A 13,765-nucleotide genomic window follows, 5' to 3' on the forward strand; every position below is an offset into this window, starting at 1 on the left:
TTATTGATCTTTGAGTGAGAAGTGCTGACATCACTAAATGTGAACGAGTGCTCACTTTTCCTTGGGGCGGCATCATTTTTGCTGCTTGCACCTGGAATCTGTTATGATTATTAATGATATAGATTGTGATTCTTTCTTAGGGAACGAACTGCTTTATCACTGGAAATAGTCTTGGCTCTAAAATCTACTTTCTTCATTGTCTTTGGTTTTTTTGGAGACAGGATTTGGTCTCAGATTCTTGTCAATTTTTCTGTCCCAGATTCCTGAGTTCCAGGGTTCCAGGGTTCCAGTTATGAGCCACTTTATCTTAGCTCTGGGTCTTGCTTTTTTTTTTTTTAAAGATTTATTTATTATTATATGTAAGTACACTGTAGCTGTCTTCAGACACTCCAGAAGAGGGAGTCAGATCTCGTTACGGATGGTTGTGAGCCACCATGTGGTTGCTGGGATTTGAACTCCGGACCTTTGGAAGAGCAGTCGGGTGCTCTTACCCACTGAGCCATCTCCCCAGCCCCTAGGTCTTGCTTTTTTATTCAAACTCAGAAGTGTACAACTCAGGCATGTCCAAACTTTTAAAAAAATTTTAACCTTTATTTTTATTTTATGTGTATGGGTGTTTGCCTGCATGTATGTCTGTGCACAACATGCAGTGCTTGCAGAGGTCAAGTGATGCCCTGGGACAGTTGATAGTGGCCTTGTGAGAGCCAGGCATCAAACCCAGATCCTCTGCAAAAGCAGTGTGAGCTCTTAACCATTGACACATCTCTCCAGGTCCCACGTTCAACCTATTGACATGGCCATCTACAAAGTTTACACTTCAGTTAAAACAATAAAAGCTCTACTTTATAATGTAAATTTTTTTGTGTGTTGTGTTTCATTCATAGCTATTTTCCACAGCAAGTTGACAGGTGGCAGGTTAGCTATGCCAGCATAGTCTACATTTTAATTGGGTTATTTAGGCCATTTACAGTTAATGTAGTAGTTGGACAGAATTGTGTTTATGTTTATCATCTTGCTATTTTTTACACATATATTTGCTCCTTTTTTTTCATTTTTTTGCTTTCTTTTGAAGTAGTAGAGTTATTAAATAAGTATTATTTTTCTTCAGGCCAGCCTCAAATTCATGATCCCCCTGTTTCAGTGTTTGGAATACTGGGATTACGAGCATGTGACTGCTCTGTGCACACGTACATCTCAGAGGAAGATCTCCAGGTTTGTCTGTGTTGCTCTCTCCTCTCCCACTCCTTTTCTTTTTTGTTTTTTTTTTTAAAGATTTATTTATTTATTATATGTAAGTACACTGTAGCTGTCTTCAGACACTCCAGAAGAGGGCGCCAGATCTCATTACGGATGGTTGTGAGCCACCATGTGGTTGCTGGGATTTGAACTCTGGACCTTCGGAAGAGCAGTCGGGTGCTCTTACCCACTGAGCCATCTCACCAGCCCCCTCCCACTCCTTTTCTAAGATCTCCAGCTGCCCTAGCCTCCTACCCCAGGTCCAACTGATGACGACAAACATCCCCAGGCTGGCACAAGCTCCCCGTCAGCTTCTTACTGTTACCTGATACCCAGTCTTAAAGCTTATTGTTTTATACTCTGTTTGATTTTTTGGGCTTGTTTCAACTAGAAAGTGGCTGTTACCTCATTTTGGCTAAACATGGATGTCCCTTCACTAATCTAACCTAAGCCAGTTTGGTGGCACAGGCCTTTAATCCCAGTTCTTTGGAGGCAAAAGCAGGCAGACCTCTATGGGTTGCTACCCTGGCCTACATAGTGAATTTTAGGCCAGCCAAGGCTACATAGTGAAACAGTCTCAAAACAAAATAAAACAAACAAAACCAAGCAAACAAATCAAAATAAATGTAACCTAAATGAGGCATGGTGGCACTCACCTATAGTCCCTGAGACTCAAGAAACTGAAGCAGGCAGATCATGTTTGAGGCCAGTCTGGGGTACACAGTAAGACCCTGTCTCAGAGAGAGACAGAGACACAGAGACAGAGGCAGAGAGAAGAAAACACTGAATCGGCTGGATGTGGTGGATCATGCCCTGGTTAGACCGTCTGCTGACAGAAGCTCACCTCTTGCAGAAGAGACAGGTAGGTGGCCAGGAAAACAGGGGAAACTTGGCTCGGCAGCAGCAGCAAATCTGTAGGGAGAGGCCACGTTAGAGCCCGGCTGTGTGAAGCCCCAGGAGCCAGGCCCAGTCCCAACACGTAACTGCCTTGGGGCGTCTACCCAAGCGCGAGCGAGACTCACGAGACTCTCCGTGGTTCGGGTCGGCCCCTGCCCTGCGCCCAGGGCATCCGAGAGTCTTACCTTCCCCCTCTTCAGGCTGCTGAAGAGCTCCTTGTCCTGCAGAAACCTCTCCATCTCTGCCTTCACCAGCACCCTGCGCACGTCCACCACCTCTTCCACAGTCAGAGCCAGGCTCTCCACAGGGTGGCTGAACTCCTGTGGGTGAGGGGTAGGGTCCTGCTTGCTCAACGCCCTGGGGACCCCACGGTTAACCTGGTCTCAGTCCTTACTAAAGCATGGGTGTCAGCTCATTCACTGCTGGGGGCTGGATCTGCCTCAAGGAGGCCCTGCTACTGTAAGGTTCTCCAATCCCATGGCCCTGGGACTCCATCCTTGTCCTCATTAACTCCATCCACACTGAAACTCCATCCTGCTGGGAAATACACACTCCACCTTTCTCTCGGGGGGCCTCCATCACTGAATCTTTTCTTTTCTTTTCTTTTCTTTTCTTTTCTTTTCTTTTCTTTTCTTTCTTTCTTTCTTTCCTTCTTTATTTTTTTAAAAAAGGTTTATTTTATGTATATGAGTACACTGTAGCTGTCTTCAGACACACCAGAAGAGGGCACCAGACCCCATTACAGATGGTTGTGAGCCACCATGTGGTTGCTAGGAATTGAACTCAGGACCTTTGGAAGAGCACTCGGTGCTCTTAACCACTGAGCCATCTCTCCAGCCCCTCATCAGTAGATCTTCCAAGCCTACTTTTTCTGTAAAATGGGGTTGTTTCAGCTCCCTTGAGGCAATACAACATACTGTTCTCAACATGGCACACACAACTCAAAATGCTAGCTGTTGTTCACGGAGGTAGGGTGGGGACCGGCATACAGGGTGCCGCCACAAGGGAGGAAATTGGATGTTTTTCCTCGGATGTGCAGTGGGTAACCCTGCACAGGGCTTGTTAGTCCTGGAACAGCAAAAGGAGTTTCTCATGCCCCGCCCCGTCCGAGGCATCAGGACTTCCAGCTTTGGTATTTATGGCCGGGAGCTCCCCATCAAATGCAGAGAGATTAGCAGCCACCTCTCAGGGCCTCCGGCAGGTTCTTCTGATTTTGATAGCCTGCCTTTCAGAAAGTGCTTTTTGAGATCTCAGCACTGAAAAGCCACTATGGGACTCATGGAATTTTAAAGCATGCTCTTCTCTTCCTTGAACAAGAAATGGGCCTTAACTTTGTAGCCATTAAGAAATGGCTACACAGGGCTGGTGAGATGGCTCAGCAGGTAAGAGCACTGACTGCTCTTCTGGAAGGTCCTGAGTTCAAATCCCAGCAATCACATGGTGGCTCACAACCACCTGTAACGAGGTCTGATGCTCTCTTCTGGTTGTTTACCCGCTACCTCGTTCGGGCAGCAGTAACTATTAGTTCTTCATACAAACAACACAAAACTCACGGGACCCAGCATGTCAAAGTCCCAGCCAACAGCACACTCCCTGAAAGACTGTTCTGACCCCAAGTCCAAAAGTTCAGGGTTCATTGTCTATCCTGATCCCGCTAGAATTAAAACAAACCGCTTTAGCCAAGTCTCTGCAGTTGCTGCAGTACCAATGTGTACCAGCAAGTGGCAGCAAAGAACAATCTCACCAGCACCAGGGACCAGACCCTAGGGAACCCAGCCACATGGGAGGGATGCTGTACATCTATCTCCTCCTCTTGAGCACAAAGAAAGGATGAAGTTGATGCTGAAGAGGCCACCCAAGCAACCTGCCCTGTCACTTACCAGCCACAGGTGTCTGGTATCTGGTGAAGAAGCCTCAGGTTCACCCACTGAGCTCAAGCTGCTGGGCAAGGCAGAGCTGGGGAGAGGCTGGGACTGGCCGCTCACAGGACAGAAACCTGGAGAGAGAACACAGGCCCGTGAATACCACCTGGCAGGAGGTGCTGTGCCAAGTGGACAATGGGGACAGCGTGCGCGTCCCAGTCGGGGATGGCCAGCAAGCTAAAAGTCGAGCAGAGAGCTGGAGAGCTGGCTCAGTGGTTCTTGCGGAGGGCCAGGGTTCAGTTCCCGACACCTACACGGTGAATCACAACATGGTGTTGGATCCAGGAGATCCAACACCCTCCTCTGACCTCAGCAGGTACCAGGCACACATACATACACACGGTACACAGACATACTAATGAAATACCCATACATGTAAGATAAAAAAGCTTTAAAATTAATCTTAAAATTTTGTACGGAAGCCACATGAAAAACTCACATTCCTCCAGAGTTTTCACTTCCTGGTGTCAAAATATGTGCAGCAAGTTGCACGCGGTGCTGAATGAACACTGGGTTCTGCTGATCAATGGTGGCTGAACATTAGCCAGTCATGTAAGAGCATGAGGCTGAGCTCTAACCTCTCGGAGACACGGGACTCCTTTAGAGATGAAAGTGACTCACTGGGTGTCACTGCCTGACTTGAAATGGCTACGCACACTTCTACTAAACTGAAACTTGTGGCCGTGCCAAAATCCTCTGGGTTGTTTGTTCATGTTCTCGGGACTCCATTTCTAACACTGACCACTCCTGGGCGAGTCCAGCCACTAACTGACAGGACTAACCCCGTGCAACCGGGCCAGCACCTCTGCTTCTAGCTTAAGCCCTCTGGTGGGGACAGGGGCTGGTGACTGTGCCTCAATAGGAAAGCCATCTCTCCATCCCCCAAGGGTTCAAGTGCTTTAGAAAATGTTTTGCAGCCGGGCGTGGTGGCGCACGCCTTTAATCCCAGCACTCGGGAGGCAGAGGCAGGCGGATTTCTGAGTTCGAGGCCAGCCTGGTCTACAAAGTGAGTTCCAGGACAGCCAGGGCTACACAGAGAAACCCTGTCTCGAAAAACCAAAAAAAAAAAAAAAAAAAAAAAAAGAAAATGTTTTGCAATGAATACAGGCTGGTTAGTCTCAAATGGAAAGCAAGTGTGCCTGCTTTAGGTGGAGACAGGCCATGCCCTCTCCCTGCAGGGCACAGCTCCACGCCTTGGGTAGTTGCCTCCTCACAGAAGTCGTGAGACCCAGGCTGCAACACAAAGTCCGTGGAGTGAACGTGAGAGAAGCAGGCACTGGTAAAGGCAGTATTTACCCTGGTCTCGGCTGCTGGGCCTCCAGGAGTGCATGCTACCTGCTCTGGCCCGAGGTGGCTCCGTCCCTCCTGGGGGCTGAGCGGCTGACTGAAGGCCAGATGCCATCTCGCTCCGAAGCTGGGCCAGGTCGTGTTCCGAAAAAGAGCGGTCCCGCTTCAGTGCCACCTCCCCACATGGGGACTCTTCTTCCTGAAAGCACATTGGGCCGAGCCACCTCCTGACTGCTGCCCCTTGTCACCACCGACCCCTCCTGACCACCGCCTCCAGTTCTGACCACTGTCTCCATGTCCTCTTGCTCATCCTTGGACCAAGGCAGTGAATCCAGGGCACTGACTGAGCCCACTGAGGCCTAGGCTCTCCTCTATACATCACTAGCTCTCTGGTCTTTTGGACCAGAAAATCCTGGAGAAGGCAGCTCTGCAGGCTGAGCCCTCGGAGATGGCCAGCACTGAGGTCCCCTGTCATCCTAGGGGCCAGGGAGCCTCCCTGGGACCAGCTCCTCATGTCATCTGAGGCTACTCATCTGGCCGCGAGGAGAAAACAACTCCCAGTTTTAGCCTTTGTGGTTGTGCTGTTCAGAGGGCTCTGTCCCTCTGGTCCAGGGTACTTCTGAGCTGGAAGTTAGGGAAGGGGCAACCTGCCACCCAATGGCTAGAGAAGGCCTACTCAGCTGACCGAATAGACCCTGTCCTGTTAAGCCCTTCCTGGCCCTGTCAGCATGATTTTTTGAAGAATCTCTATTCTCTGACCTCAGACGTGTTCATTTCTTCCATCTCTGCAAGGGTGGGGGCTTTGAGCAGGACCCGGGGCCGTGGGCGCTGACTCCCGCTCCCAGTATCGGTGACAGACAGGTTGATGCAGGAAGTGGACTTGATGTCCCCGGAGCAGGCATTGAGGATGCAGGGCAGGGAACCAAACCCTGAAGGCAGGAAAAAACAAGGCAGGGGTGGACGGTGAGTGGAGAGGGAGCCAGCACAGGTGGACGGGGAGCAGCAGAGGCAGGGAGGCCGGGGCAGTGGTGGATGTGGGGCAGGGAGGGCACGGAGCACAAAGCCAGAGTGCAGGACTGGCAAGAAAGACAGGGGCTCAGGGCAAGGGTGGACCACGAATAAGAAAGATGTGGAGGTCAGTGGAGGAATAGAGAGTGATCAGGGAAGACAAGGGTCCAGTGTAGACATGGACAGTGACCAGGGACAACAAGGAGGCCTCTGTAGGAGTGGAGAGGAAGTGAGGAGGACACGGAGGCCAGGGCAGGAACAGATATTGAACTGGGAGTGGTGGAGGACTTAGGAACAGAGGTAGGTATCTCTGTGAGTCTGAGGCCAGCCCCGTCTACACAGCATTCCAGTCCACCCAGGGTTACACAGAGAGACCTCCCCACCCCCTCTCAGAATACATAAAAAGAATAGGTGTTGAACTGGGGGGGAGGGGCAAGGCAGTGGATGCTAAGGGAAGACAGGAGTGGACATGGACGGTGAGCAGGAGGAAGGGGGGGTGCCGGGGTGGATGATCAGGGGCCTCCGGCACGGACAGCTTAATGAGCACCACTTGGTTTAATTCTCCACTCAGAAGGGGGACCCACAGGCTGGCCATCCGTTAACAACGGGTAACTCTGGCCTAGAGAGGAGAGCCACCCAGCCTCCCAAAGGCCCCGAAGAAGCAGGGCTGAGCTCGCCAGCCTCATCTTGCAGGAAAGACCAGGTCTCAGATATCTCAACACACCTGGCTGCCAATCACTTAGAAACTTGGCTTTCATTTCATTTGCCTCTCAAGTGTTGAGATTTGTCATCCATTATAACAACACACAAAGGCAAAAAATCAGATCGGCACCTGGAGTGCAAGACTGCGTCACTTCTATAGGTTAAGTCTTCACAGGTTTACAAGAAAAAAATTTACAATAAAATAAACTTAAGGAGCTCTAAGGGCTAAAAACAATCCCAAGATTTGATCTGTGGCCCTAGCCGGGTCTACCGAGGGATGTCTTCTCTCCCATCATGCACCCTGCCCCCGCTCACCACGGCCTCCCAAGTGCTGGGCCCCGACGGGACGAAGCCTCCGCTCCTGCTTGATTTCCTCCAGGATCTTCTCGTGCAGTGTTCTTTGCTTCTGTGGTACAGGGCGAAGTCGTCTCTCCGAGACCTGCCGCCAATATGACACACTAAGTGGGGGATAGGGGGGAGAGGGAGGTGGTGATATGCCACCCCCCCCCCACCCCACTCTAGGGAAACGCTGGAGTAGTCGGGAAGACTTGGTGCTACCTCTCAGTAACCCAGAAGGAAGTACTGCCCAAGGAAGCTTCGTGCACATGTGTTGTGGGGTGTAAAAGGCCCAAAAGTCTCCCCAAGAGGAAGAAGATATAGACCCAAAAGCCCTACGCTGAGGAACACGTCCAGCCTTCCAGCGAATGGGCAAAAGAGCCCCCAATGGCATCCCTCAGAAAGCAGGTGACATCCCCAGGTTGGTCACGGGAGAGCAGCAGGCCCCATAATTTCCAGAGGAGAAGGTGTGGAGCGGGTACCTGCTTCAGTGGAGGCCGAGAACGAATGAAGTCCAGAATAAGTTCATGTGCGTCCTTCTTCACCCTGGGAGGGATGTCCCCATCGACCTGCCAGGAGGAGCGGGGCCATGCTGAGCTCGCAAGGACCAACTGCTGGTGCTACGGTGACCAAGGTGGCTCACACAACTTTGACTACAGCCTGGGCTTTGTAGCCAACTTCCCTCCCTTGGCCTCTGCTCGCTGGGACCCAGCTCTTCTCTAACAGGTGCATAGCAGATGCATGGGCCACACCCAGCAGTGGCTACAGCATTGGAGGCCTAATGAGCCCTACACTCAGCTGCCAGAACTACCGGAACCAAAGCTTCTTCAGGAAACGGTGCTGAAGAGCCCATCTCATGGGTTGTTTGGGGCTGGAGAGATGGCTCAGCGGTTAAGAACAGTGACTACTCTTCCAAAGGTCCTGAGTTCAAATCCCAGCAACCACACAGTGGCTCACAACCACCCGTAATAAGATCTGATGCCCTCTTCTGATGTGTCTGAAGACAGCGACAGTGTACTTACATATAATAAATAAATCTTAGAAAAAAAATGAAGTGAAGTTCTTTGTATAAAATGTTAAGACTGATACCAATGCACATAAGGCTGTGCGCATGTGTGTAAAATGGGAAAAAACGTGACTGGCTCTAAGGGCCCCTCCTGATCCCCAAGAACCTTCTTCCTGCCTTAAACTCTGGTCAAGCACAAGCGAAGGGACAAGGGCTGCCAGCGGTGAGCGAAGGGCGCGACAACCGGCAGGACAAGACCCTGCAGAGGGCAATGGGTAGGCCCCTGCAGAGGGCGACAGGGCCGTGGCTCACCATGACCTTGCGCAGCTTATAGTTCCTGGCACGGATATCCTGCATCAGCATCTCGAAGGGGGTGAGCTGGAACTCGGTGGGCAGCGGGTTGAACTCCTTCTCCTGCACCTTCTTCAGCTTTACCCCGTGACGGAGCTCCCGCATGAGCTGGACCCACAGCCGGGCCTGACCCAGGAAGCAAAACGGCCTCAGCCCTAGCACGCACGGCCCTCCCAGCAGGAGCCCCTCTGGGTGTACCCCTCTGGGTGTACCCCTCTGGGTGCTCTCTGTCCCAGGCCGGGAGGCGTGTGCGTCTTACCCAGTCTGTGTGTCCCAGGTGGTCGAGCTCGGCCAGCGGCTTCTCCTGTGGCTCCTCCTCCCCCAGTTTCTTCAGCATCTGGGAGCGTACATACGGCTGGTTAGTGTGGAAGTGGCAGAAGGGTGGACACAGCAGGGCCCTGCGAATCCCATCCAGCAGGAGGCACCTCCCTACCATGCATCTACCACTTGGGCAGCTAGAAAAGACACATGAAGGCGCCCGGCCCAGGTTGTGGGGCTTGGGGAAGATCTGGGAAACTGTCCCTTGGCTTTGGAATGGCACAGGAGACTTTTCATCTCCTCCCTGGTCACGTCCCTTAAGCAGGGCCTGGAAAGAGCCTCGTGTCCACATGGCACAGGCTGCCATCTGATGTACATGTCTCAGAGGGGCACAGTCCTGCCCAGGAAACACCTCCCACCCCCCGTTTCCCTCCAGATCCCAGTTCACCCAGCATCCCAGGACACCCTAGCCAACCCGTGAGCCCATCTATTCTCTTGGTGTGCTTGTGGCTGCTTCTCTATGCACAGCCCACACTACATGCTAGTGTGTCAGAAGCGTGTCTGCTCCCTTGGCTGCTGTTCTAAGTCCCCAGCCCAGCGTGGCAAGTGTCTTATGTCTTCAAATAAGGGTGGAATTGATAGCAATCAGATGACAGGATGAGCTGCCAGCAGGACCCAGGAAGCAGTCCAGATATAAAGTGAGGGGCCGGGGAAGATGCCAGGGACTCATGGAAATTTGGGGGAAGATGCTGGACTTACTGTCTTGGTGGCTTTGGGTCTAGACAGTAGCCAGGGGCATCTGTTCTCACTAAGTCCTCACTACAGAGAAATATCTACTCTTTAAAAGCTCCCACCCACTAAGGACAGAGCCAGCTAGTTACCCCGGCTTTCACCCCACAAGCTACTTGCCAAACTGCTTTGAGACACACTATTGTATGGGATTCCTGGGGCAAAGGGGATGGAGGACAGCCACAGGGACATAGTCAGAAGAGTGCCCCTAAGATGCCAGGGAGGAGTGGAGAGGGGAGGCGGGCACGGTGCACTGACTCCTGGGAGCCGACAAGAGAGCCTTTCAAGGTTGGCTATGTGGTAGTTACAAGTTGAGGATCAACAGGCTCAAGCCTAAACTCCATTACTCCAACACCCCTAGAGCCCATGCCGGTTCCAGGGGGCCAGGATGCTAGCTATGACCCCTTTAGGCTACAGGAAGAGCGATCCAGCACAGAAAAGGGCAAGGTGGGATCACAGATCAGCATCAACTCACTTAAAAACGAGCGTCTACCTGAGCAAGACAGAATGAAGTGAGCCTCACCTGACCTCTGCCAAGTCCCCGCCCACCTCCATCATCAGTAGATTGTTGGGGAGGGAGCAGGACAGCCTACTTCACAGAAAAAAAAAAAATGGTTCTCTTCAAGCAGTAGCAACGTCTTCAACAAAGAATGGATACAGTCAAAAGGTGTCAAGCCCTAACTCTGTGTTATGGAAGTCAGGACGACCTAGAGGAATCTAGCTCAGGAGCCTCTACACAGGCTTCAGCGCTGGGACTGGGAACCCTGTTCATTTTTAGGACCTAGAGCTACCAAAGGATGAAGTAGGACTTTGGCAAACTCCCTGAAGAGATTCCCTCACCTACCCATCCCCAACAGCTCTGAGCCCATGGGCCTGCCTGTGCGGTTCTGCAAGGGAAGAATAGCCTCTTCCTCGGGTATCTTCAGAACCACATTTTCCAAAGGAACTGGGGCTCAGAGAGGCCAGCAGGTAAACAGATCTCCCTCTTGCAGAGCTGAAAGTGAGGTCTGGGCGGGCAGTGGCTACTTTAGAAGAACCCGGGTGATACAGGAGAAATAAAGGCTAGGAGCCACTTTTGATTTCCTTCTCTGAAAACCCGGTGGGAAGAAGGCATCAAGTTAAAAACGGATGAACATTTAGGACAGTGCCCAGCTTGGAGGAGGGGGAAAGTTAGAGGTATTCTGTGGAAGGTACAGTCAGGCACCAAGGATCTTCCCTGTTGGATGACCAAAGGTGGACCCCACCACCTCCTTACTTCCATCTCCACCCGATTTGTACACCCACCTCCCATCCATCTCCGCCTTTCCGTCCAACATCAGTTCCCCCCGCCCCCCCCCTCCCAGTTCCGCCCATCAGCAGCCCAACCACTTGCAGCCCACATCCTGCTCACCTCTTTGGCTTCTCTCACCCGGGCCAGGAAGGCACGAAGCTCCAGTGTCTCCACAAAGAGAGCTCGGCACACTGCCTGGTAGTGGGCCTGCGCGCCGTGGGGGTCGGTCAGGCGCAAAGCACACAGCCGCATAGCCTGGGCAAAGGTGCGCACAGCTCTGGGGCCACCCTCAGCCTCCTCCTCCTCTTCTGGACCCACATAGCCCTCATCTGCTGCCCCGCAGCTGCTGTCTTCACAGTCGCTGTTGGCCATGAGGTCGATGAGCCTTTCCAGCTGTGGGCTGAGCTCTCTCTCCTCGTTCTCATCTAACCCCCAGTCCAGCGCACGGTAGATGGCAAAGCCCAGTGACTGCACCATCTAAGGGACAGAGGTGTCATACGGTCATTCTGAGCCACGAGGGTACTGGAGCTCGCAACCAGCAGCACCCACAACCACAAGACCAATTAGATACCAGACAGAAAGAGAGGCAGGGAGAGGAGATCTCAGCATAGCTTTGCCACAGGGGAATCATCGTGGCACAAACCATGGACCACTGTTAAAAAGATGTTCCCCAAACCGCGCAGCCACTTTAGAAAACAGGAAAATTCTTACCAATATGCACTGGATATGGCTTTGGCACCTTCCCCTCCCAGGTATTTAACCCAGAGAAATGGAAAACTATGTCCACACCAGACTTGCTCATAAACTAGTGGGATGCACAGACGGCCAGCTTCTGCACCCTCCAGTAGAAGTCCCCAGTCCCCCTAGGATCCCTCCCTCAGCAAAGCACTATAAGGCTCACTTTTGGAGTTTGCCCCTCAGAAATCCTGCTCCTCTCTCCCCATTGCAGCAAACGCAGGGGTTCATTCCACCTCCCTAGCCGCTCAGGGGACTCAAGGAGCCGAGAGTGCCAGCCCAAGTAAGACAAATGACGAGAACTCCTCCCCTTCAGTGGTGCCCAGGCCAGCACCAGGCCAGATAACCAGGTGCAGCTGGTGCCTGTTCTTGGAGAAAAGAGATTAGGGTCCCATGCTTCAATCATAGAAAAGACATACTCAGAGGTCACAGTCAGTCATGGCCGGCCACAAAACTAGTTCCTGATAGCCCCACAAAAGACACTCTTTAATCCCCCTCCCAGCCTCATAGTTTTGCCCTACGACTTACCTAACCTGCCTCCCCTCCTCTCCACCCTAAGCATTCAAAAATTTCTACTGCCTCTGTATGTGTTAAAGCACCCAAGCTGGGGGTCACACACTCTGAACCTACGCTGTATAGAGGGGGCGGGGTGGGGGATTGTGATCTGAGTCGGGACTCGAAATAAAAAGATACTTCGTAATTCTTGAGCTCTTCTAGGTTTCCCTCAGAATCGGGCATAACACTAGCCATGTGTTCTTCCTAGCAGAGACAAGGTGGCATGTGCCCACAGTGGGGTACCGTAATACAGGGACCAGACCAACACACACACATACACCATAGATCGGATGAAAAGCCTTTATATGCTGTGGTTGCATCAGCTGGACTCTAAGCAAGCGGAGCCCATTCACTTCAATAGAAAGGTTATCAGCTCCCCGAGCCAGGGCGCAGTTGGGATGGGGCAGCTCGTGAGGCCTCTATGTAAAAGGAAAGGGGTTGTCTTGGCTCTGGTGCTGACTGCTTTGTGTATATGCCCCCAAAAATATAATTAGGAAAGTATCTAGATAAGCGCTGGTGTCTCGTGTCATGTAGCAGTGGGGCGTAAATCGAAGGCCAGCTGACTCTGACTGCGGCCGTGAGGCTGCTTACCTACTGTAGTTTGGGGGGTTGGGGGTTTTGTTTCGCAGTGCTGGGTATCAAACCCAGGCCTTCACACATGATATGAGTGCTCTACCACTATAGCATACCCAGCCCCTGTGTTGAATTCTTAGACGGCCCCCAGAGGCCTGTGTGTTAAAGCTTTCGCCCTCGGCTTGCTTCCATGGGGAATTGCTGAAACTTTTAAGAGGTGGCCAGGCTGGGCATGGCTATACACACCTTCAATCCTAGCATCTGGGAGGCAGAGTCAGGCTGACCTCTGCGAGTTCCAGAGCCATGCGGAATGCTGAGTAAGCGTTCTACCACTGAGCCCCACTCCCTGCCAAATCTCCCCTTTCTGATTATCTGAGGAGTTTGTTACAGTAACGGCCCGGCCCGCCTCACTGTGAAAACAGTTTGACATTTGTACTCACAAAGAAATGATGCCACACTGGGTGTAATGGCTCACACCTTTAATGCTTGCACTCAGGAGGCAGAGGAACTCTGTGAGTTTGAGGCTAGCCCAACTTTCAGACCAATCAGGGCTATCGTTAGATCTTGCCCCCCAAAGGAAAATATTATACTTCCTTTACTTTTATTATTTATTTGGTTTTTGAATACAGAGTTTTTCTCTCTCTCTACCTAGCTCTGGCTGTCTTAGAACTCACTATGCAGACCAAGCTGGCCTCAAACTCACAGAGATCCGCCTGCCTCTACCTGTGCCACCACACCTGACTACATTTTTTTAATGTATATGAGTGTTCTGTCCAGATGTATGTATATGCACCATGTATGTGTCTAATGTCCTCTGTAGTAAAGAGGGGATTACAGACA

At 51.8% G+C, this 13,765-nt stretch overlaps 1 protein-coding gene across 1 annotated transcript in view; it reads right to left on the minus strand.

Annotated features, from left to right (window-relative positions):
• The window catches only part of Spire2 (spire type actin nucleation factor 2), a 38,273-nt gene that overhangs the window by 5,323 nt on the left and 19,185 nt on the right, over positions 1-13,765 (minus strand). The window contains exons 3-12 of the mRNA XM_021170336.2: positions 11,183-11,539; positions 9,005-9,082; positions 8,707-8,871; positions 7,871-7,957; positions 7,368-7,491; positions 6,102-6,271; positions 5,352-5,541; positions 4,014-4,129; positions 2,319-2,453; positions 2,081-2,148 (exon numbers count right to left, since the gene is read on the minus strand). Coding sequence (XP_021025995.1) covers positions 2,081-2,148; positions 2,319-2,453; positions 4,014-4,129; positions 5,352-5,541; positions 6,102-6,271; positions 7,368-7,491; positions 7,871-7,957; positions 8,707-8,871; positions 9,005-9,082; positions 11,183-11,539 — 1,490 coding nt within the window. The remainder of the gene's footprint in view (positions 1-2,080; positions 2,149-2,318; positions 2,454-4,013; positions 4,130-5,351; positions 5,542-6,101; positions 6,272-7,367; positions 7,492-7,870; positions 7,958-8,706; positions 8,872-9,004; positions 9,083-11,182; positions 11,540-13,765) is intronic.

The sequence above is a fragment of the Mus caroli genome, unplaced genomic scaffold, assembly GCF_978045245.1.
Source record: "Mus caroli unplaced genomic scaffold, Mus_caroli_1 scaffold_10, whole genome shotgun sequence".
NCBI classification, from domain to species: Eukaryota; Metazoa; Chordata; class Mammalia; order Rodentia; family Muridae; genus Mus; species Mus caroli.